This window comes from Zonotrichia leucophrys, chromosome 4 (assembly GCF_028769735.1).
Source record: "Zonotrichia leucophrys gambelii isolate GWCS_2022_RI chromosome 4, RI_Zleu_2.0, whole genome shotgun sequence".
Taxonomy (NCBI): Eukaryota; Metazoa; Chordata; class Aves; order Passeriformes; family Passerellidae; genus Zonotrichia; species Zonotrichia leucophrys.
The window spans coordinates 26,623,915-26,649,390 of NC_088173.1; the positions used below are offsets into that span (position 1 = coordinate 26,623,915).

Genomic DNA, 25,476 nt, shown 5'->3' on the forward strand with positions numbered 1-25,476 from the left:
TGCACATGAGGTAACGAGATGTTCTCTCAGACCTGAGATGTTCTCTCAGACCTTCTCTTTTTCTCAACCCTGAATTAGCAAGCTGCACTCAGTCCATGTGAAAGCAGAGTCAAATGCCACATGTTGCTAGTTTGCTCCTGGTATCATAACACAGAACTAAGCTGACTACAAATCCAAGAGAAAATGAAAGCATTTTTTGATCAGATTAAATTTTCCAGAAGGACTCAGAATTAGGGAAGTCTGTTTCTCCCACCCTCACAAGAAAAAAGTTTGACCTAGAATCTGAAAAGTCAAAAAGCCTCTTTATATTATCACTAGGGTGGAAGGAAAACAAAGAGAATTACCCAGTTCCATTAAAAACAGACCAGGGAATTAGGTCATGAGAGCATTAAGAAGCATTTTCCTTTAATAATTCCTGCAAGTCTGCTGAAAAACCTCATGACATTGGAACACATTTCAGAGTTGCAACTGTTAACACCTCCATGAAAAGCACTGCTAATAAGGCAAGAGGCAGCAAGCTCTGCTGATTCGTACTTTTCTGGTCCACCAGATTTTTGGCCTACCACGAAAAAAACTCTTTTGTGCCTTTTAGTGCAATTTAAAGGCAAGTGGTACTTATTTTCTTGCAAAGTACTTGGACAACAACAGCAGCAGCAGCAGCCATTTTTGAGCTACAATTTTAAGTGAGTTTAGAAACATCAAGTAAGGATGGTCAGTGTGCAATAAGTATAATGAATTTTCTCTCCTATTCTTAATTATATTTTCAGAATACACAGTACACGTCCCTGTGTTACTGCAAAGGGGAAATTCTCTTTTCAAGGTAAGCCTTATGCACCTACTACAAAAGGACTTAGGCCTTCATATTAAACTCTGAAACCATTGAAATTGTGTCCTGCAAGCCTTAATTTTTAATATTTTGTGTTTATGTCAGTGAACATTTTTGGAGCCATTTTGGATTTGTGCCCCAACTTGATCCTGCTTGGCTGCCAGGGTCACTTGATTGAAATATTAGATTCTCTAAAACCCCATAAACAAACTACAGAAGGTCGGAGGTAAACGTTAAGCCCATAATGAGCCCAGTGAAGGCAATATTCATAATATTTTTCTCATTAGTAAAATCTAGATTTACATACAATGATTTTAAAATAAGAGGCAAGATTTTAACTAGACGTGTTTCATTATCTTTGAAATCAAGTAATTTATATTAATGTTTCAGCTGATATTGAAAAGCTTAAGCAATGATTTTATAAACATGGCAGTTGTTGTTACAGAAACACACAAACAACATTGTACATTTTTCCTGTGCTTTGATTATTGATGAATCATATTAAGTAGCATTTAGTCCTTAATTGCTCCCTCACATATATATGTATATAATATTTGTGAAGATATGTATTAAATTACATAGAGTTGCATTTATGAACTAGATAAATGTTAAAGGTAACCTGACAGTCAGACCATGTAATTCATGTTGGTTTTAAGCAGTATGTTAGCAAAACAAATGCTTTGTGAATTCAGGTTATTCATTGCCTTAGATCTCTGGGACAGGACCTATGTTGTTTCCCAGAGTATGAAACTTGACAATAATAGGTTTCTATTTCATGAATCCAAGCTACCATGTGCTACCACAATAAAAACATCAGCACATACTCTTGTGGAAACAGTCCTATTCAGAGAAATTTTGCCTTGTGCTTTAGTGTGAGCTCTATTGGTACTTGAGAATAAGGCATAGAGCACCAAAGTGTAGCACCTAGCAACAGATTTTACAGAATTTGTCCAATATTAGTACATTAGTACTTTAGTACATTTTGGAGACAAATATATTGGCTCTATCTAGAGTGGTAAAATCCACTCCTTTTGCTTTTGTGCTTCAAGTCAAGCATATTCATGAAAAGCCACCCATATTTTTAAGAATAGTCCTCTCACATATACCCCCATCCATACCTGCTAGAGTATTGCCCTTGCATAGTTGTTCTTGTGGGTATTTAATTTCCAAATACCTGTATTTAATTTCCAAATACCTAGTAAGATGAGACTAAATATAATAGTTAATTCCTTTCACTCAGATTTTGCTTAAAACACAACTCAGATTTTGGAACTTGAATAGTATTTTTGGCCTCCTGAAATCTTAAACATTAAACTGCTGTTCTTTCATGGTTTTGGAGCTGCCATAAATTGAAGCCACATGAAGTATGTTTTACTCCACTATTTCTCTATTTAAGGAAAAGTTAATCAGTAAGACCAATCTAGAAATAGCAAATTTGTTTGGAAAGACATTACATGCATGATCTCAGTCTTTGCAAGAAACACCATCCTCATTTTTTGCCCATCATAGCATGAATTTCCATTTGCAGGTAGAGTCAATCACAAGCTCCATCCTCCATCGATGATTAGCTCATTACCAGTCACATAGGCAGACTGAAATTACATAAAATAAACAATGATTTCAAGTAATTTTTCATGGCTATTAATTACAGGGAAACACTTTCTTTAAATTAAAAAATATGCTTTATTTTTATACACTTTTTTTGTTTTACAAAAATACCTCAGTAAGTAATATAATATCTAAATAGAAACAAACAGAAATTGAGGCCTTTTACTTAATTCAAGGAAGTGTGGCAAAAGTATTACTAGAGGCATTAAGATGAGAATGCATCCTGGGAGCACAAATTTAAAAAAGCTAGACTTTAGATATCTTACTTGCAGGAGTAAATACCTCACACTGTGATGTTATTAGGTCTGTTCAGCTGAGCAGAAACTGATCAGGTCAGCCAATAATTATAATGGGACCTAACTAAAAACTTAGATTATATGGATAGTGGGGTAAGCAACTGAACTGTTGACATTCTTCCTTATGTCACTGCTGAAACATTCTGAATATATTGAAAAAATGGAATTCTGTTTACACACCATTGAAAACCCTGTGAGCAGACTGGAAAAATTATTAGCATTATGGAAATACTAAACCCAAGATGAAATTGAGAAACAGACTACTGACAGATAGCAACATTAATACTGAACTAAATCCACTGAAGTATTTTGACATGGACATTAGGACTGCTGGACATGTCCAGCCAAATCCAGTCCAGTTTCTAGTCTCAGTAAAATCACAGCAGTTGAAATAACACTGGTGTGTGCTCATTAGTGTTGGTGCTGTTTGCAGTGGTCATCTGGAGTCTGGTGTGTAACATCCACAGTGGGTCTGTTGTTTTCCTTATGCTGGGATGGCAGAATCACCCTGGGCATTAGCTAAAATCTCCAGCAGCTCTACTAATTCTACCTCCTTAAAACATGATCTAGCCATGGTGCAAGCTTGGTAAAGCTGACAAGCATATTTTGTTCACCATTCAGGATGACCTGGGGTCAGTCAGTTTGCTCAGGTGACATGCAATCACCAGGCTATGGCACCAAATACATAATGCCTTGCAATCACTGTCAACATTCAGAACTCCTTTTGTATTGCAGGATGAACTCAGTACAAGAACATAGTTTGGTTTTAATTTTTGTTATAATCCAGCTCAAAGAGAATCATCCTGAAACAAATACCCTTTTTACTGGGAATAACAAAGTAGTATGGGATTCTGTGACAGGACATTTCATTGTCTATACTTACTTCATCAGAGGCCAGGTACACACAGAGATGGGCCACTTCTTCCGCAGTAGCCATCCTGCCAGTCTTCTGTCTGGCCAGAAAGTCCTTCAGTGCCTGGATATGCAAGAGCATTTGGGATATCAAAAATAAAAACCCAATTATTTTTACCTACTGACATCTACAAAGCAGTATTGGAAACAGGCTTCTAGTCATAACTTCCTTTAGGGCACTATGTAGGGAATTAAAGCTGGAAAAACATAAAATCAACAGGGATATGAATTTCAGGTTGAAAAACATAAGGAGACTTTTAGAAAGCAGCTAAATCTCTGATTCTAGAATAAAGCCAACATAAAATCCTTCTTCCTTTGGTGGCAGATATTCCCATGTCCTTCAAATGAGAACTTAGCATTATCTAATAATGATGGTTAAGCATCCCAAATAATGTGGGAAATGCATAGGCCAGAATCCTCTGTCTGTGCTGTTTTTGCACTTCCTTGTGGCTGACACATGCCACAATAGAAAATTTCCTCTTCTTTTGCACTGGATACTGTAACCAACACTTCAAGTTGCTTCCCTGGATGAGAGCCCCTGTGCATTCACTAACAATATTGTCCTTCTGAGGCTTCAGTTCTGGTCTGGCTGTAAGGCTTCTGTCTCAAGTTCAAGCTGACCACACTTTCAAAGGAGACAGCAATGTTAAGTTATCCACAATACTCTGAAGTTGAGGACATTCTTGAATATGGGCAGAAGTGCAACTATATATTCGTTTTTAAAAGAGTTAAACATATATACATGTGACCAAGCTAATAAATTGCTTTCTCACCTGTTCCGGGTTAGGCCGGGCTTGGATTCTTTCCTGTAAAGATGGTGTGTCAACAGTTCCTAAGCAAAATTTTAAATTCAGTGTTAAAAATCAACTGCATCCGCAATCACAACAAAAGTTTATTTGTTCTATTTGTATGTCTTAACACCTATGTTTAACTTTGCAATATAATTCAGGAGAAAGACTACAAAGCCACCAACTGAGCACAGAGTTTTCAAATTTCTGTACAAGGCAAGAGGTTTGAGAATTAGTTTCAATATTTTTTGTATGGTTAAACAATGGTCAGACTGTTAGGTAGCTCTTGCTTGCTTCTAACTTCTGAGACTGCATCTTTGAAAAGAACCATTCAATTACTGTGTAATGTATGTGTAAAGTGCAGATACTAGCTTAATCAGACTAAACATCCAGTTTAACCACAGAACAACAACTTTTCTATATTAAGCCTTTCAAGCCTGCCCCTGCTGGTAACTTCAGTTACCACTTCCAAGTCTATTCTTTGTTAAAAAAAGTCAGACTCAATCTGGCCTTCTAGCATCTGCTCCTGGATCACAGGATAATGTAAGAACACTTACCAGGACACACGCAGTTGCATCTGATGCCTTGCTCAATGAAATCAGCAGCCACAGCCTTTGTCAGCCCAATAACTGCTGCCTTTGAGGTACTGTAGGCACACCTGTTCACAACTCCTAACACAAGGTCCATGTCAAGGCAGCACAGAAAGAGAGTTTTAAAGGAAAAAAAGAGCCAAGATTGTTCAATATACACCTGCTTTCTGGACTCCAGATTTCCTGTAGCAGCTGTAGCCTCTCCATAAGGGCAGGCTAGCTGGAATGCCAACTGCCAGAATTCCACTCAGGTATACACCAGAGGAAAGCACACAATCTTTCAATAGTGCAAGCTTGGGGAATTGTCTAGAAAATGTAACAAGCAGCAAAGATTTAGGAACAGTAGAAATCCATCTGTTAGTCAGGATCAGGCTTCTTTTGAAAGCATAGTTACAGCACTTATGTAATTGTAATTTCTTTATTATATCTCTGAAGAACATATCTACCAAGATATCACTGGAAGTAATACCTTTTTAGTTAATACATACTGGTAAAAAGAATGCTACAAAATATTAAAAAAGCTCAGAGGTAAGGATCTTGATGTGTCTACAATTTTCTATCTGTCTCCTTGCATTTATGTTTGAGTTGAATGTGTTCCCTTTTTTTCCCCTAACTGATCCCTCCACAGCATTTAGAAATAGCTTTGAATTTAGAATGTCCTCTAAGTTCAAGGTGGCACAATATTTATATTGTATATCCATCACCTTTATTTATACAAGGAATTCTATATAAATTTACACATTTATATAAGGATTTACATAAGGAACTCTAGCAAGCTACTGACCTTTGATGCTGGATGCCACAGAAGACATGTTTATAATATTTCCAGATTTCTGTTTAAGCATCTGCAAAGAGAGTACTTATGTCACTCAAATGCAAACTGTTTTGTCATCTGCAGGTTCAGCAAAACAGCCCACAGCAACACACAGAACAGCCCTACTTGATACACAGGGCAGTAAAGCTCAGTTGGCATGGGTAGGTGCCATTGACTGAAGCAGTAAAGCAGAGTCTGAAATTCTCCCTCAGTTCCCCTGAGCCATGTCAGGATTGAACACTATGCCAGGAAAGAATTTTTTCCTAGGTTGCCACCTCTCAGTCATTGCCCTCTGTCACGAGAGGAAGTTACACCACACAGACATCTGCCCATACCATCTACCAATGCAGCAACTCACCGATCCCACTCAAACTCTTCTTGTTTTGGAGAAGACTAAAGCACAACACTCTAGCATCTATGAATTGTAATTTTCTTCAAGTTACTACCTTTTTAGGCATCCTAAAATCTGATATGCCTGACGTTCTTAAAAACCCCCAAACTTTGAAAATTAAGTTCAGCTAAGAAAAAAACCACCCCCAAACAAACTAAAAATCAAACCAACCAAGCAAAAAGAACTGGAAGAATACTGAAAATAGTATTTGTCATCCAGTCATAGTCACAGCTTTCAAATCTGGCCTTTGCATTTCTGGGAATGCAAACACCTTATTCAGTCCACAAGGTTTTGTAGACCCAAACCTACTGATTATGGAAAAACCGAGAAGCATCTTGGAGCTGCTGTGCTCTAATCAGTATCCCTGAATTTTTTCACAAGATAGTCTCCAGAGCTGTACAAAATTCATATTAATATAGATGATTTATTAATACTTTGTAGCAGTGGTATTGTGCAGCTGTGTGCTTTAGTAGAATACATTAGCACTGTATTGCAATGACTCCATCACTGCTCTGCATAAAGTCTGAAGTATTTTAGCTAGTTTACATATGCCAACTCCCCAGATAAATCTTCTCTACCACATCCTTTAAATAAATTGTCTACTTGAAATACTATGCAATGAAGAGAATGTTTAATAGTAGGATTATTATACTCTAAGGGCCCCCTATCCAAAGTGGCACGTTTGTATTTTGTACACTGCCACAGTGGCAGCAACTCTGATCTGTCACACTTTAAACAAGGCAGCAGAGACTGAAAGTCATGGGCAGCCAAGCCTTGCCTTGGGGAGGAATGTCTTGATCATCAGGTACATGCTGCGAACATTGAGGTTCATCGTGAAGTCCCAGTCTTGCTCCTCACACTCCAGAATGGTTCCATGATGAACAAACCTAGAATGAGTGCATGAAGTGGATTACTGTCTGTGGCTTACATTTCTGTGACTCTTTTTCCACTGCTGCTTTGTAGCAATTAACTTCTCCAATCCTTAAAGAGAGCTCCTTTGAAGAATGCAAGCAGCAGTGTATTTCTTCTGATAAACATCAAGGACACAAAGCAGACTCAATATGTGCAACAAAATGATTGGCAACAGAAGAACCAAAAAAAAAAAAAAAAAGAAAGAAAAAAAGCACTGGCAGACTGTCAGGCTTTTTGTTCACTGTTGTGCTGGAAGGGCCAAAGCCATCAGTACAGGGTACCCATAGAGTGAGGAAAACACAAGTTCCAGAGCTGTTCTGTCTTGGCCTGGGTTATGTGGCTGTGCAAAAAAAGTTCTGTTTTGATGGAAATACATGGAGGTTTCTATTAAGATTAAAAATCCATTAAAACATAACAAATAAAATGCATTGAAGTAATAGAAAGTAGTTCTGGAGGACAGGGAAAACTGGAAAAACAGTAGTAGCAAAGAGATTCTGGTTACCCTGCAATGTTACAGAGGACATCAATCTTTTCAATCTCCTTGGCCAGATTTTCTATCTGCTCCTTTTTGGTGACATCCAGAACGCGTATCTGAATGCCTAGAAAAAACATAGCATTTACTTCAATGTATTTCATTGAGGATTAGCTGAGTGTTTTTCTGATGTGCTGAGGGTAGCACTTAAAATTCAATTCACTCAATGATTAAGTTAGTGCAGCAGATTAAGTTAATCTGGGACAGCATATGATGCTATTTAAAATTTCAGGAGAGAATGAAAATTATCAACTGTTTTAATTGTTATACAGCATGACAAGCAGATGAGCTAGCTTAACTTACTATAAAAACATTCCAAAGAAGTTTGAATTGCACTATAGTCTCACACAGAAGAATTAGAGAACTTACATAATCATAATAAACTTTCACACTCATTATCATAGAATAACACCTGGAACTAGTTATATGTGTCTTCCAGTCTCACTACATGCCACATTCTCATGTGTAGTTGATGATATTATAAATGAGCTTTATATAATTTAATTAATAATTAAAAATTATATTGCGTAAACAATTAAAATCATGAGGGCAGTCACACTGGAACAGGGTCCTGCAGATGAAACTCCATCCTTAGAGATGTTCAGAACTTAATTAAACATAGCCCTGAGCAAGCTGCTCTAACCAGTGCCACTTTGAGCACTAGATGGAACTGCATGGCCTCCCAAAGTCTAACCCAACAGATAGGATTCCATGAAATACTGTAAAGCTCTCTGTAAAGCTGTAAATACTCTCTGAGTATTGTCAAAGGAGAATTTGAGTTGAAATGGATAAAACCCTGGGTTTTTTTGAAACCAAAGCACCAAGCTTTGGTTTCCATGAAAAGGCTTTCTGTGCCTTAGTTAAATGTAGAGACACTTTTGAAGAGATTTGTGCATTTGATCAGATTACAGGCTGGTGATTAACATCACATTGGAATTACCTCTCCTGGATAAAATTCAAAGACCTCAAAGTGCCAAGTCTTGATGAATTACAGACTGACTAATCTTATGTCTAAAGGATGGGAATGGCTCTGAGTATATGGAAAATTATTTCTTTCCTTGTGAGCATACTAGCAGAGGAAAAAAATGTAACATTTTCCCAAATACCCTCAGAAGGAACCTGAAAAGCCCTCAAGTTCCCAAAAAATTACAAAGGGATTTCTTGGTGTGAGCTGCAGTTGGCAGAGCCTGATAGTCATGCTAAAAGTTGTGCCAGCTGTGGTTTTGTGTATTTTACTATCAGCCCTTAGTAGGAATTCTTTAAATCCACTTTCTTTTCTCAAATCAAGTTAGAAGCATTGTCAGCTGTGAACTATACCCAAGTCTTATTTTTATTTCAATATTGAAAAAATACTTTTTAACCTACTATCCCACTTGTGATTAGAAACACACCTGTGCAAAACCTGCTCCTTGAAGCATGTTCCTGTGGTGGCAGTACAAAAACAACCTTCAGGCCTGAACATTTATACCACAGAATAGGCATATCTAGTGTTGCTAGAATTACGTTTCTGAAGACATATGGATTCTATAGGACAATAAGGAATGCATTAAAAGGACAAGCCAAGTATGGACCATAGAAATGCAAGACACTAGGTTTACCTTTTTGTATAGTGGGATGTTCTCTTGATCAGAGAAAAAAACATCCCGTGCCTTCCAGAGTGATGCACTTGATAATTAGCCTAGTGAAGGCAAAAGGTAACTGAAATGGGTGCTGTTCCAGCAAACATCAACTTCTTCTGTGACACAAGAAAATCAGTTATTCCACATGTCTACTCTGGAATAATACTCTGATACGCTGACGTTGCAATATTTTACATGGCAAATCTCTGTTCTTTTATACCACAGCATAAAGCAATGCAAACATCAGAAGAATTAGTCTGGTTTTCTTTTTTCCTGTCTTTTTCAAGCTTTCCTATCCTCAGAATGTATCTCAGACAGCCTACACAAAACTTTAAGAGCTGAACTAATGCCTGATGTAGGGCCATTTACCTGGATATTTCCCCAGTTCTTGCAGCTTAGACTCATTGATGTCTGTAGCAATGACTTTGGCTCCTTCTTTAGCAAAAGCCTGGAGAATACAGAAACAGTTTATATTTAGATATTCCAGGTCATACCAGAAATAAAATCTGTTTTCTTTTCAGGTGCTTTTTGGCTTGAAATAGGAGCCAAGCCAAGCTGAAAGCAGCTGATCTCTTAAGTTTTCATTCTGGGCATATCAGGGAGTTGCAGACAACTATTTAACTTTGTCTGATAAGACAGATTTAAGGTGTTTTCCCTAAAGGAAGGAATCCATAAACAAAGTATAAGAACAGTAACCCGACTGAGATAATGGAAATTATTATTGCCCTTATTAGCTGCAGTAGTGAGCAATGGGGCTAGAACTGTCTGTATTGTTAGATTTAAATCTAATTTAAATCCATTGTTAGATTAAAATGTTACAAAATTTGACAGGTAAAGGCAGAAGTCATAAACCAGGATTTTTAAAACAAAATCCTTTGTATCCAAGTAATTGGAATAGAACAATATTAAGAGCAGCATGACTTTTGATATTTAACCAGAGACACTCCTTCATTCTTAACAGACTCCTCAAAAGCCTCTTTTTATTGTGATTACTGATAAATCAACAGCTAAGGAAGTAAAAGTCTGTCAAAAGTATTCTGATATCTTGGACTGTAGCCCCTTATCTTCAAAATAGGTGTCCCAAGTGCAACTTAAGAGGACAGTGACATTAACCATACCAGCTTTCCATGGTTGGTTGGCTATTTACAAAGTGAAGCCATCAGGAGGATTACCTGCTCCTTGGACTGAGTGATTCATGTAAGAGCCAAGATCAGCAGTCTTCTGTGTTCTCAGCCACACTAATGAGAAACTAACCAGTCTGGTCAAAATGCTACAGGAGCTTTTCCTGAGCTGTTAATTACATTAGAGAGATAACAAGATAATTCTACTGGGTTTTTTATTTGCCATGGAAAAGGGAAGTAGCAGGAGAAGAACTGGTCAAAAGGAGTTATAAGCTAACTGGAAAGTTAATACATACCTTAAATTCTGTTTATCAGTAATCAAACAAAATTCGTAAAGGGTTTCTTACAGTTGCTCATTGTGAACAATGTGCTAGTATCATGTGAACTTGGTTTTGTCAGTCATGAATATAGGTAAAATACCTTGGCTTTACTGTAAGAGATACTCACAGTATCCAGCCTTAGACCAGGAAATATTCCCTCTATCATCTCTATTTTCTTCCAGAACAAAGCAACAGAGATGTTGAATAAAAGGTACAGGCAGTACCAACCATATATTGTCCTCAAATCTGGTTCTTATCCTTGTCTAACATCTCCACTCAGAGCTGAAGATTTTCATAAATTGAAACAGCACAAAGCCTGCATGATACAGCATAGTGGCTACATTATTCCCAGATTTTTTCACTGTGTGCTTCTAGCATCATCTGTGGTTTATTAATTCAAGAACTGGTTTGGTGCAGGTGTCACTGGACAAGCTAGAATGAGAGACCTTGCACAGGCCCAGCAGAACAAACATTTTCCAACTTACAATAGCAGCTGCTCGGCCAATGCCCTGTGCTGCTGCAGACAGCAGGATGATCTTCCCATCCAGCCGCCCCATGGCGCTGACCTGCGCGGGAATGAACAGAAATTCAGCAAACAAGGCAACACCATCCCCCCCTCACCCGGAATCAGATGCAAACATTCCCAAAACTAGACACGATCCAGGGTGTACCTCTGCCATCACAACTGTCCTGTGGCCCTCAGTTTTCCAGAGTTCTGAGAGGCAGGGCTGCCCCATCTTTTTCTTTTCTTTAGTAGTACGTAAAGGGCCTCAAGAAGTCAAAAGGCATTTGAGCTCAGAAGTTAAGCTTCATTATAAAAGAATTTTGATTTTATTTTTTCTTAAACAGGCAAAAAAAAAAAAGCAGTACAATAATTGATAATCTAGAGTTTCCACTATCTGTGGTATTCTCAGAAAGCAGGTCTGTCTTCTGTTTCTCTACAAACTTTTCCATGTCCTAGACTGCAATACATCCCACACAATGCCCTGGCCTTGGAATCTGCCCTCAGTTGTCTTAGGAATCCTCCAGCACAGCAGGCTCCCAGTCCCAGTGAAGCAGCAAACTGTGAGGGAATGAAGCCCCCAGTCTTGCCTCTTGTTCCCTGTTCTCAGGGAATACTGAGTGTGCCTGGGGCAGTAGGGAACCTCTAGGTAGCCTAGGTGGAGCAGCCAAAAGGCAAAATACAGCCTTGTTTAAGTGCTGTGTTAGGTTTAACGAAATACAGCATACAAAAATGCAGGCAAACCAGTGAAAACAAATACCAAATCTCAAAGAGCTTCCTAAAAAGTGAGGTCCCTGTGTTCTAGTCACAGTGAAATATCTGGAGTTTGTTAATTGGGTTCCCCATAAGCTGAACTGCTGCATTCTCATACTCCTCCAAGCAACTTCGTCTATGTAGATATGGGTGTAGAAAGGTGTCATAAGAACAAAGTCCTTAAATATACACACAAATCCAACACATCAAGTACTTCACTGGGAAATTAAAATAAAGGTACCATAATCTTCCCTATGTTAGCAGCCAGTGCTGTCCTCTAGAGATGTTCAAATCCATGCTGTGACTCAGATTACGGAGTCAAATTTAGTGTCCTACTTTTTGAATAAATTATTCTTTTATTTTGATCAGAAATTCTGTATTGTTAGATGTTTTTCCTAACAAAATTGCACCAAAACTGTTTCCTGAAGGTTACACATTCAACAAAAGAGACTTCTGAAGCAACGTAAGGGAAGAATTTTTTTTCTTTCCAAAAGCCACCTGGACCAGTTCAAGTACTTCCCCAAAATGCCTTAACACGTGGGAAGCAAAATGCATTATAAATACATTTTTCAATCTGTCATGTTTTATGAACATTTGCCATACTGATTCTATGAAGCCTTTTCAAATAAATATTAATACAGTCACTCACCAAGAGATCTAGAACAGCTTTGCTATATTCACCGACCCTTGTACCAAAGGAAGTTCTATATTATTTTTTTTCCCTGTGCTTTTTGGGATTTGTAGTCCAACCTGGACGAACGTAATTTCCTGTTGAAATACTGAGATGCTGCCATCTAGTGAAACTGAGGATTTTAAAAAAGCGTGATTTTTCTCCTGCACACGAAAGGACACAAAAGTATCACCAGCATTAGCTGACTCTTACAATGGGAATTCAAGAGATCAGTAGGATTCCCACCAAAAGGCCACAAACCTGTTTTTCCAAGCAATGTCTTTCTGCAATGTAAATTATCAAATTCCAAACCAGGACAAAACTTATGTGACTATTTTTTTATTGTTGTTAAACTGGAGATTTGCCAACTTATCTTTTGTTTCTAGTGGTTTAACTAGCATATATTAAAGCAGAATGAATGTCATTAGACTGAAAAATTCTAGAACAAACTAATTTAGTTATAAGCTCACCCCAGACTTAAAGCTATCTGATAGTATTATTAAGGAATTTGGTGTCCTGCCTAAACATCAGTTAGTTCTCAGAAAAGCCACTTCTGTGGATAAAATGGGGGACACATACACAAAAGTTCAGTTTATCCTGTGTTTCTGCTAAGGTTTTCTTTCTTTTTAAAGCTTTCTAAATCAGCTCCCCAGTAAACAAAACCTGTAATGACTCAATTTGCTAAAAGCACTTATCCTTATGCCCCTAAGCTTTTGCCACCTGTTGCAATAAGTTTCTGCTTTTTTTAGTTCAATCACCAGAAAAATCACCAAACCTAGTTGTTTCAAGCAAGTAATAATTAACAAAAAAACCAATGGAAATTGTATATAGAAGAGGTAGATATATGTATACACCTTCTTTCCCAATTCTGGAAGAAAAAATATCAGTCTAATTCATTTATTAGAACAACAAAATGCTGGTGGCCAAAGGAAATCTCGTTCATCATAGTAGGAAAAAAAGAGTAACAAATCAAAAAAAAAAAAAAAAAATCCCAAAACAAACCCAGAAAACTTACAACCAATCTCAAAAAAGAAACCACCACAGACCTACCAGCACTTTGCATTTATCCTTATCCCTGTCAGAAAATAAATACCTGTGGCTGTGGTCAGAAATAAGACATTGCAGTGCCCGACTCTGTAATGGTATTTGGAACCTGTATATCATCATGCCTTTAAAAGCTTTCCAAAACACATTCCAGGCTAGAGATAGATAAATCCTTGCAGCTTACAGGTACAGTAGTTGGCAGTTTTCAGCCATTCAAAGTAAATAGAAGGTTGATTCTTTACCAAAGAAGTGCCTCCATCAGGTATAGAATCCTTGCGTGCCTCCTCCAGTTCCAGTAACTGCTGAATGCTCAGGAACATGGCAGTGGAGCCATCTGCTTGTCAGTTTGGGTGATCCTAACAGGACCTAGCATCACAGAGATTTATTCCTATAAAATAAGGATGATGCTTTTGATGCAGGTAACTTCCTTAGGGTATGACTTTCATCTCATGGTAATGATTTTATCCTTAATGGAGTTGATCACAGGTTCTGAGTGGCCAATTCCTATTTAGTTGGTAATGGAGGCAGGAAAGAGAGGAGGATCTATATTTTAGATTTCAACCATTTTCTGATAGACCCAAAGAATTAAATAAAACTTTGACAATAGTAAATTTCTGCACAAGTAATTACAGCAGAAGGTTACAGAGGATGGAGACAAGAAGAAGAATAATAATGGAAGTGATGAAATCAGTATAAAAGACTAATTTGGTAACATTTAGACACAATGTTGCAGTCAGCATCCCTGGATCATAGCACAAGTGAACAGCAAAACCATTTTTACATATTTAACACAAACTTTATTGTCAAGTCAAAATTTCATATATAAAACATACAAAATGTAGGTCTCACAATACAGATAAGTAGGTTAATAAGAGTCCATCTTGCCCCAATGATCTGGTTTGTTTTCCCTTCACTAGAGAAGGAAAAGTGCGCAGTCCATTGCTTCCTATTTTAAAAAAGTGCAATTAGACAACGTCAGACAGGTATATTGAAAAATGATGCAAAATTCAAAGTTACTCACTAAACCATAATTGGCTGAGCTGCAGAAACTTTTAAGGAGTTTAAGAGAAACCCTTGATTGTGTGCTCTACAAACACAAGATCAGTAACTTCGGTTGCAGTGACCTAAGAAGTCAAGATTGTTGTGAAAACGCGGTTTTTCTTGGCCCAAAGAATATATGGTATAAAAACCACATGCTAAGAAACAAAGAATATTTCTTGCCAAGTCAACAGCACTCTGAAGATAGAAATGTCAACACCTCAGAAAAGGGCTGGTTTAGGAATGACAGAATGAAAACTTTGAGACTGAGAAGTTTCACAGTAGATTAGTTTGTGATCCATTCCTTTTCCCTTTTTTTTTCAATACATTAGCTTCCCTTTCCTATTAAAAAAATCCACACCAAAACGCCAAAGTAGAACATCAGCAGCTTAGCAGGTTGCGGGGAAACATCTGGTTTTCCATCTTTGTCCTCATATTCCAGCTTTCCCAGCTGTGAGAAGTAGAAACTCCAAGACAGCAAAGATGGAAGCAGCTGATGGTTTTTAACCTGAAGCAATTTTCTTTTGTATATGCAGATCCTGGCTGTAGGCACTGTAAGGGCAGCTTATAACAGAGCATCTTTACTGGGTTTTGCAGTCAGGGGCTTTATCTCTGCCTGGAGTCCCAAAGAAGTGCCTCAGATGTTCTTCTGTGGACTCTCTGCCCTCAGGTCGTGTATCTGTACAGAAGACAAGAACATTAAAGCCTTTCTTAGTTAGACAAGCAGCAGGAGTACAGTGATTTAATCTTGATCAGTGTTTTGTCTGTCAGCTATGCAAACTTCCCTCTGGGGAGCTTTGTGTTGTGAGGAAAGCTGTGCTGTTACCAAGTGGCCATCACAAAACCAAATAATGAGTCATGTTCTTTCTGGAAGCCTGCTACTAATACCTCAAAACCTGGCTACTCTTCAACATGTCTGCTGGGGCCTTCTGAAAGCTGTGAGAAGCATGAGGGCAGAAGGTCACTAAAAGTCATCAGGCCAGATACAAGAAATCTGAAGTGATGCTGAGGAACAGAAGTTCTCATCAAAACAGCTATTATTGCAGCTGGGACCAGGCAGAGTAGCAAATGCAACATCAAAGGCTAAAGTCTACCATCTTGAAAAACTTCAGAAAAAAGCTAACCAGTTAACTTTATATAGTTTTACCAGAAATCTGTGCTTAAGCAAAGTTAAAAAAGCAAAACATTTTAGAGCACCTGTTATCTAATAACAGTATTTTGCTGATTCACTTCTAAAAGTCACTCATCAACACTTCCACTGTAGAAAAGGAAAAAAGGTTTGTATATTCTTCGGCAGGCGAAGGATTCATTTTGGTATTTTGATTGTCTAGAGCATACAGAAGCTTCACAGCTCAGATGGTCTGCTTTTCAACAGTCATATGACAAACCATTCAGGAACACTGTTACCATGCAAGTTTCAGATCTCAGGCCATCCCTTACATTTTGCATCTTCAAATCTTATAGGACACTACCACTGTGTTACGTACCTGTTAGCACACCCAAGTTGGAATTATCAAAGAAATTTGTCGGACGAGTCGGATTTAGAGGTTTTGGTAGGTCCTGAGTCACTGTTTCCTGAGAAACAGTTTCCTTGCAGGGTGAAGGTGTTTGCTCTTTAAAGAAGTATGACACTGTCTTCTTAGGAGACTTTGGTATTGTCTCTCGAGTAGTTTCTCTTGAGGATTTTTCTCTCCATTTTAGTGCTCTTTCTTTCCATTTCCTGACTTCTTCTTTCAGTTGAAGTTCTTCACTGCAAAGAAAAGAACCCCAGCATTCAATTAAGAAAAGTTTAAAGCAATTTCTTTAAGAAAAAATTCCTGAAGAACAGAGAGTTCCTGTATTTTCAGATGATGTGTGACAGACATAGCAGTATAATAGTTGTGTATCTTGATTTCAGAGGATTTTTTTTAAACTGAAATTCCTTCCAATGTACAATTCAACTGTAGCTTCCATAATTTAAAAGATTCTTAAGAAAGTAAGCAATTTAAAGTTCAAAAGGCCTCTATGGCTTTATAAGCCATAAAACACTAGCTTTAAATAAAAGTTCATGATGTGAAATCTAAAATCAAGGGTTACTCATTTCTATAGGTCTCCCAGAAACATACACTAATGATGTACATAAATACATAAATGTACATAAATGATTTGACATGCTGCTAGTCAGCTGTCCGCTTACCTCAACAGAAGGTCATTTTGTTTCTTCAGCTGCAAGTTCTCTTTCTGTAGCTTGGCTTGTTCAGATTTTAGAACAAGTATTTGTGTGCTCTGCACAATACCACTGCCACCACCACAGGTAAGGGGTTTTTGGGGTTGCTGAGGATCTGCTTCTTTCAGCACTAGAAAATAGATTTATACAAATGTGTGTGCATAATTTGGAGAGTGCTTAAAATCAAACCAATACATTTTTTAGCCTATTCCTTTTTGTGGTCTTATATGTCAAACTTCAGGGGGTTACAAGTGCCATTCCAACAGTTACTCTTTTTTCCACAAAAAATACACCTCCCACTATTCACACCGCCAGGGAGATAATAAGAAACAATGACAAATTCTTCACTGGGCAGGTATGTCACAGCTTTGATTAGAACTAGGTATTCATATGTCAAGGAGAAAGTGTCAACATGAGCTACCACCACTGCAGCTTATCCCTCCACAAGAGCAAACGTGGCTGGAGAAAAACACAAGAACTGCTGTGATTGTAATGCAGTTCATATGCAGCTGATGGAATCTACTTTCCATCTCATCTTCCAATGCACCCAGTTCTCCTCATACCCTTTGAGTACAAGGCCTGCATCTCAATCTCATCTTGAAAGATTTAGCCTCAAAACTCAGAGTTTAACATGAAAGAGTCCCTTCTATTTATCTTGAATTTACCAGTAACATCTTGCTCTTGGTATGCTCTCCTCAGTTCTTCTTTTAGCTTTGTTAACTGCTGTTCTTGGTGTTCTGCAAGGGCTTCATAATTAGCAAGTCTATATGAAGCAGAAAGGGAGGGGGGAAAAAACCACAGAAAACCTCAGTTTAATAATTATTACAGTTTCAGCTGAATTCCAATGAGCTATCAAATACAAGACACAGCCATGTTTTACAAGAAAAACTACATAAACCTGGTTGTCAGTTAGATTTTGGACAAAGTGCACCCAAAAGTCGGACTAATTATTTTTGGTGTATCCTTCTCTCTAATGAAGTAGAGAGTGCTTTCAGTTATTGCTTTCCCCTTGCCTTCTTTTGTGAGAACAGTTATTTCATATATGGCTGAACACAGTTGATTGAGAAATTTTGGTGGGTGTATAGAGAAGAAGTTTTGTAAGCAACCCAAGGTATGTAGAGATTTTACTTTCTCTAACGACTATAAAAACTTACAACACCTCAAGCTGAATGCTAACTACTTATTATGTAGGAAAAGAGCAAAGCAGAAGCTAAGAATGAAGTAGTTGAGAATTTTAAGATAAAATTTGAACTTACTTCCTTTCAAAGGAGTTGGATTGTTTCATTCTTTCTAGATCACATTTTACCAATTGTGTTTTGAGACGGTCAATTTCTTCTTTGTACAGCTCAGCACCTTCATCTAATTTTGCCTGAAAATAAAATAATTAGTACAAATAAGGGCTTTTTACTTAGCAATGAAATTAAGGGATGTTTACCTTGTATCTTTACTATAGATCTGCTAGATTTTGCAGGACAAGACCAGGAGCAGGAAGTTATTTTCCACTAAGGTGGCTCACATTACCAACTAGCACTATAGTAGCAGTTGGTGTCCCACACTGGTGTATTACATGCTACCATATTTTAGGAAGTTTTGCTGACTTCTGTGCAGATATAAATCTGTGAATTCTAAATTAGCATGCAAATGTTGAGTAAATAGATCATGCTTCAGTTTAAAAGTTTTAAGATGTTTCAAGTGCTTCAGAAATGCATCACATACAAGTGACACATTTAGTTTATAGTATTGTAATATGGATTCTAAATGTTGCCACTGATGGTTGCACTGGTAGAAGGTGAAACTGGCTGCTAAAACAAGCAAGTGGAATTTCCTCTAGGAATGCCATACAGAATAAATACATTGACTGGAGATATGGAGAGCTATGTTTCATCTACAACTGTTGTCAAGCCTGCTTTGTGTCTTTAATCAGAGGAGAAAGAGAAGAGTGAAGTATTTTGCTCATACCTGAAGACTCTGTTTCTCTGTTAAGGCAGTCCTGAGGCAATTATCCATCTCATTCAGTTTGGCTTGCAGTTGGGTGAGCTCACTTGTCTTTGTTCTTATTCTCATCTGTGCTTGTAACTTGCTTATCCTGTCATCTCTCTCTTTGATACTTTCTCCCACTTCATTTATTACATTTTCTAACTTCTGAATTTTTACTTCCATAGCCTATTGAGATACATCAGTCAGTTATGAGCAGTAACAGTAAAAGCACATGGTCATATTCTTAGCAAGAACTAGCAAAAACCCAAACCACACAAAAAAAATCCCAACACTACAGGCTCTATAGCAACTCCTCATGTCCAAGTCACTGTTTTATGTCACCTTTTAATAGTCTAGAACACTCAAGCCTAAGAAAAGAAAAAGTGTTTTGGAGAAGGGTAACTGTGGCATAAAAAAATGAATTCTCAATTCTTGTGATTAAACAGAGAATTCTTCTCCAGCTTCATGTATAGTGAATACCATATACTTACAGGAAGCATCAACAGTATCACCCTATTAAAGTCAATACTTCCAAAGCAAATAAAAGCTTTCAAATAAATTTCTAAACTCAGCATCTATTTGTGTACAGAAATCAGGCCATTAAAATAATCATGTTACAGGCAAGAGCTCAAAATTCCACTTTGGAAATAAAAGAGCTACTGAAATAAAGTGTACTCTATTTGTATTGTGGTGGCATAGATTTACAGTTGCCATCAATCCTTATTTTGAGTTTGGAGTACTCTCCCTTAGAAAGCAAGCATTAAAGAAGCTTTCCTTAGAAGCAAGTACTGGTACCTTTTTATCTTGTTCTGCAGCCTTTAATTTATTATGAAGCCTATAATTTTCTTCTTCTAATGCCAGACTGGCAGAGCCACCAGGGGCCAGTTTTTCTTTTAGAGTGTTTAGATCCTGAAGCAACTCTTCATTTTTCTCTTTTCTCTGTTTTAATTCAACATCAGCATTTTTACTATAATCAGCAGTTCTGGCATCCAGTTCTGAAGAAAGTTCAAGGAGCATCTGAAAATCAGAAGCATTACACAGAATATTTTTTTAATCTGCTAGAAATATGGCAAGTGAAGAAACAGGAAGTACCTTAGTCTGCATTATTATCACATTCTTGTTTCTGTGCCCCATTTGACAATGCTTGCTGTCAGAAATAGTATCATTATCACTCAAAGAACAGTTTAATTTACAAAAGAACAGGAGGAAGGAAGGGGCACAAGACACGATGATAGTGTATTGCAGGTTTACAAGTCTTTCTGCATTAACTCAAACTCTAATATTAAAGAAACAAAATGAATTATAATGGGAAGACTACTTGAAAGTCAGCCAGAGAAAACCTAATTATTCACAGATTTTTCTTACTAGAATGTATTCACTGACTAAAGGAAATGAAACTTGCACATTGGACTATTCTAGAAACCCACATGTTTAACATGTCAGATAAATAAAAAATTCACAATTGTCAGGAAATGACAATGTTTACTAGATTTTTGTTTGTTAAAAGCTTTGATCTACATAATATTAGGGTAGGGAATTCTTGTGAACACCTTGCCAACACTGCAAAATCCTAAAAGTGTCAAGACAGACTATTGACTCTACAGAAGAAACTTATAAAAATAGGCTAAATTTAAGATTTAATCAGAAAGATGAAATCTTGTGAAATCCTGTTCATAGCGCACTAAATCCTGAAAAATGCTCTCCAGATTTCCAAAAGAGGCAAGCAGTAAGCATGAGAAAGAAAGGAGTGCAAATATAAATTTGACTGAGTCAAAAATGGCTATAGTAGTTTTGATAAAGTTTGGCAAGAAAAGCAACATTTTTCAGAATTCAGAGTAATAAAACCCCAAATAAACAACCCTATTCCTATTTATTACCTAGAAAGTCTTTTAGAAAGCAACTTTTCAAGTTAAAAATATCTTTGAAAATCTTTTAAATATTCCTACATTTTACAGTTGAAGTATGAGTAAATGCTGATAATAAATGAATGATGATTTAAGAGCCTTTTTTGTGTTTTGTTTTCAATCATAGGTATTTGCAGTGCTTACACAAAATAGATCTCTGATTCTGTAACATTTAATTTTACCTTCACTTTAGGAGTCCAGAATTGAAAGATTTGCAGGAGTCTTTCATTATCTTTCTTTAGTTCTTCTTTCAATTCCTCTGTATCCCAGTGAGTTTCTGAACAAACTTCCCAGAACTGTATTGTTTCTTTTCTAGCACTTGCTTCCTGGTCTAACTCTGCTTCTATGCAGAGAAGTTCATTTTCCATTTCTGATACATCTTTGAGAATGCTCTTAAAAAAAAGGGAATTAAAATTTAAGTACTGGTTTGATTATCACATGTCTAAATGTACCTTCTGTCCTCTCACTTATCAGTATAGCAGGGAGTCTGTTTTAGCATCTAATTATCATATAAAAGGAGTTTTGCTAGACTTAAAATTACACCCTATTGGGAAAGCAAGAAGGCAATCCATGTTCCTGGGACAGGTGGAAAGGGGGGGGAGAAAAGTGCTTATTAGTAAAAGTTTATTCCATTGTTTTAGAACAAGTCATCTTGTTATTGAACAGTATGTAATGTAGAGGGAAATTAAGTAAATAACAGTCACAACTATTTTCTAACCTAATAATTTTATTTTCAGCTGCTTTATGAAGCAAAACCTTCTTAGTATAGAACTAGCAGCATAAAAAATATCTCTATTTTTTCACCCCTCCCTTAAAAGAAGTTTTAACAGATAGAGCCAATGCCATTAGATTCCCACCACCACATGACCCCATGCCCTGGAATGGGTTTTTATTGTCAATTTTTCCCCCAAATATTACCTCTGCATCCAAGTAGAAACTCTGCAGTCCTTCACAGCTGTTTAACTCTTGAGATGATACTTCATTCTGCTTCAAATTAATCTTCCTGAGACACTGAATCTGGGACTGTAGGTGATCTTGTTTTCTCTTTTCCTCCAGCAATTCCATTTCATACTTGTGAACAGTAGTGTGATATTCTCTTCTCTTTGTGCAAACAGAGCTGAAGAGAAGCTGTTGCAGAAGCACAGAATCTATCAGTGAGCCTGTTTTAAAATGGTACCCTGCATCCAGCTAAAATACAGTATTTTATAATTCAATCTACTTACTGTCTGAGTCTCTAAATGTCCAGGATAACTAACACATGACTAAGAAAATCAGGTTCACATGTGCATTATAGTAATGGCATGTAGGCCTTTTAGCTGAGAGCACTTGTCCAGGATGCTATTTGCTGTAGACTCCAGAAAAGCCAAGAAGTCTAAAAGGCCTAGACAGTCTTACAGAAATCTAAACTTTGAAAAACAAAGTGTTCTTTGTTACATTTATTTTCTCTTGGAGTTGTGAAAGGTGCAGATGATCTATAAGAATAATATCATTGTGCTGATTTAAAACTTTATTCTAGCAGAGCTCACTAGTTGAATCTTAAACATCTTTAACCATGAAAGTTAAAAGCCAACTATGGAAAAAATTAAACCTACAATGTCTGTGTTAAGTTATAAAATGAGACCCTTCGGAATATTAGTTCAGCTTCCAAGTTAATGGTTATTTGTAGACATCACTGACTCTCAAGAATCTCAGCCCCTCTCTCTAGGCCTGTGCATGTTTCCATGCTCTAACCAAAAAAACCCCAGCCCTTAATATTTAATGGTAAACAAAAGAAACAGAAAAAACTGTCATTCACTGTACCTCTGCATATGTTAACAGGAATTCTTCCCCAATTACCCTTAACCTTTTTGCTAATAATTTTAGCCCAATGGAGAAACTGATTCCAAACTGGGGAAGGCTGTAAAATCAAACTACCTGGGCAGTTTTGCAGAGTAAGGATGCATCTCCAAGCCATCTTGCATGTCTCTTTCCCCCACAGAGAAAGTCATCTATTATTTGATTTATAGAGTACAGAAAGGAAACTCCATTTTCCAATTAAAATGGAATAATATTAATGAAATAATTCTGTGCAAAGCAGCTGAACTACAGTTAAAAACTAAGTTTGATTTACATTTTCTAAGATTGTAAAGCAATTACTCTTCAGCTTATTTTCTCCAATGTATGGATTATCAAAACCCAAAGCTAGAGTATATAAAATCCTAGCTGTTACCAGTGAGAGTTTATTTAAAAAAACCCCAAACCCAAATCCAAACAATATGAAGCATCCACATATTCAGCATTATAAGTTGGTACCTTCAATTTGGTCAATAATTTCTGGAGACGAGTGTTAATATCCTCATTTTTAGTTTGAAGCATTTTGACTTGTTTACTCTGCTCCAGTGGAAGCTGAGGCAGTATCACAGCTAGCAGTGCTCTCTGACTGTTCAGTTCACTCTTCAGCTTAAGAGACACTGTAGAGAGACATTCATATCTCTTCCCCATGCTTGGGAATTTCTCAAGAAGCTCCTAAATGCAAGAGAAACAGATTAATTTGTTCACAATGAGGAAAAGTGTGATTAGCTATAAACAGAAACATAAATTACCTGACTCCAGGACTAACCCCTACAGTATGTACTGGTTTTACAACAGGAAAAGTTATTATGATTAAGACTTCAGTTTTGACTTGCCATGGGGATATGACAAAAATACCAATCCAGGCACAAACACAGATAATTACCCAGGCAAAGTGCTTCTGTTTGAGGTTCAACAGCTGAACTGCCAGGTCACAACACACCCCATGCAGTGCTGGGGGAATAGTGTCTGGAAAGCTTCCCAGCAGGAAAGGAACTGGGAGTGCTGGTCAGTAGCTGGCAGAACATGAGCCAGGGTGTTCCCCAGTGGCCCAGAAGGCCAAGGGCATCCTGGCTTGTGTCAGGAATAGTGTGGCCAGCAGGACTACGAAAGGGATCAGCACTAGCAAGGCCACACCTCAAATCCTGTGTTCAGCTCTGGGCCCCTCACTACAAAAAGAACATGGTGGTGCTGGGGAGTGTCCAGAGAAGGGCAATGGAGCTGGGGAAGGGTCTGGAGCACAAGTCCTGTGGAGTGGGTGAGGGAGTTGGGGGTGCTTCAGCCTGGAGAAAAGGAGACAGCAGGAAGGACCTTATCATTCTACAACTGCCTGAAAGGAGGGCATAGCCCTCTTTGGGAGTCAGCCTCTTGTCTCCAGTAATATGTGAGAAGTTGCACTAAGGGAGGTTTAGACTGGTTATTAGGAAAAAGTTCTGAATTGAAAAGGCTGCCAACCTCTGGAACAGGCTGCCCAGGGAAGTGGTGGAATCACCATCCCTGAAGCTACTTCAAACATGTGTACACCTGGCACTTAGGGACATGGTTTAGCAGTGATCATGGAAGTGCTGGTTTAAGGGCTGAAATCTATAATCTAAGAGGTCTCTTCCAACCTAAATGATTCTATGAGCCTGTATGACTAGTTATTTTCATTGGGGTGGCTGGACAGTAATGAAAGCAAGTGAGATACTCTGTGAGCATTAAGTCGATGTGCAACCACTGAACAACAACAGCAAATCAAATGATCCCATGGTAGGCAGCACCTTAGCAAGACATTCAAACCACTTTATACATAATGCACAAAAGGCTTATGCTCCATGACAAGTGTCATTAAGTTTCTATGTGCATCCTTAAAACAACCAGAAAAATAAGCTTACCTTAATTTTCAATGTTTTGTCTGTCAAGCTGTCATTGGCCACCTGCTCTGCAATATCCACTGGGTTTACCTGAATGGACATATTGTTCAGGTTTCTCAGCTTCATTTGTTCTAAAGCATCTTCCAGTTTTGCCTTTGTTTCAACACACTAAAATAAAAACATCTTTAAGTACCAGTTGAGATGAGAAGTTATGAATAACTCAGGTATGCAAATTGCAACACTCACCATCTCAGAATTTTTTTGTAATTCTGTCTTGAGCTGGTCCCGCTCAGACCTGACATCCTGAAGAAGTTTTTGTAGCTCATCTTTTTCTTGATTAACTGATGAGATTTGTTCTTTAAGTTGTAAAGAGTGATTAGTTCTTTCAGCTAATAAAAGGTCCTTCTCACATGAGACACTATTTAATGTCTCAGTTAACTGTTGAATCTACAATGAACAGTGGAGAAAAACGCAAATCACAAGTTGGTGGTTGTGGTCTTTATACACCCTATGAAGTAGTAAAATCAGTTGTGTCAAATACAAAAATCACAAATCCTAATCACTAAAAAATCACACTAGTGGAAAAAAAAGTCTAGTGTTCTAAGCACATAGAAAAAATTTACAAGGAAGAGGAACAGCATGACACCCAAAAAGTTTATGTCAGTCGAATTTGGTTTTCTGTAAACAAGTGGCATCAAAGGAAAAGGCAATCAACCTATGTCTATATCATAAGAAAATTAAAATACATAGAAGATGAGCACAAAAGATGAACAATATATTTCCTCAACTGGAGAGTAATATTTGCTAAACTGAAGCAATCCTCAATTACACTCTTTAATCTACAAAGGAAAAATTTGACAGGTGAAAAGCTGCAAAGTAAACAATATGAAAAGCATGAGTAGGCCAGAATTAGGTCCAAGATTTTCAAACATTGTCTGGCATTCAGAAAGTGTGCAAAGAACCAACTAAT

At 37.5% G+C, this 25,476-nt stretch overlaps 2 protein-coding genes and 1 long non-coding RNA gene across 5 annotated transcripts in view; 1 reads left to right on the forward strand and 2 right to left on the reverse strand.

Moving 5' to 3' along the window:
- The window catches only part of LOC135446705 (uncharacterized), a 43,602-nt gene that overhangs the window by 4,086 nt on the left and 14,040 nt on the right, over positions 1-25,476 (forward strand). The window lies entirely within an intron of this gene.
- On the reverse strand, positions 378-12,717 carry BDH2 (3-hydroxybutyrate dehydrogenase 2). The gene is made up of 10 exons (XM_064710907.1): positions 12,634-12,717; positions 11,215-11,295; positions 9,658-9,736; positions 7,640-7,736; positions 7,004-7,112; positions 5,805-5,865; positions 4,988-5,101; positions 4,416-4,474; positions 3,614-3,706; positions 378-2,418 (listed from the first exon to the last, which is right to left on the reverse strand). The coding sequence occupies exons 2-10, from the start codon at positions 11,284-11,286 to the stop codon at positions 2,365-2,367; spliced, it is 738 nt and encodes a 245-aa protein (XP_064566977.1). The 5' UTR covers positions 11,287-11,295; positions 12,634-12,717; the 3' UTR covers positions 378-2,364.
- Positions 14,473-25,476, reverse strand: part of CENPE (centromere protein E) — a 38,484-nt gene continuing 27,480 nt past the window's right edge. For all 3 annotated transcript variants that reach the window (XM_064710900.1, XM_064710901.1, XM_064710899.1), the window contains 12 exons: positions 24,753-24,953; positions 24,528-24,674; positions 23,116-23,328; positions 21,742-21,951; positions 21,006-21,215; positions 19,715-19,936; positions 18,902-19,105; positions 18,199-18,311; positions 17,608-17,705; positions 16,913-17,072; positions 16,224-16,486; positions 14,473-15,415 (listed from right to left, as the gene is read on the reverse strand). In XM_064710900.1, the coding sequence (XP_064566970.1) occupies positions 15,318-15,415; positions 16,224-16,486; positions 16,913-17,072; positions 17,608-17,705; positions 18,199-18,311; positions 18,902-19,105; positions 19,715-19,936; positions 21,006-21,215; positions 21,742-21,951; positions 23,116-23,328; positions 24,528-24,674; positions 24,753-24,953 (2,139 nt within the window). In that variant the 3' untranslated portion in view covers positions 14,473-15,317. The remainder of the gene's footprint in view (positions 15,416-16,223; positions 16,487-16,912; positions 17,073-17,607; positions 17,706-18,198; positions 18,312-18,901; positions 19,106-19,714; positions 19,937-21,005; positions 21,216-21,741; positions 21,952-23,115; positions 23,329-24,527; positions 24,675-24,752; positions 24,954-25,476) is intronic.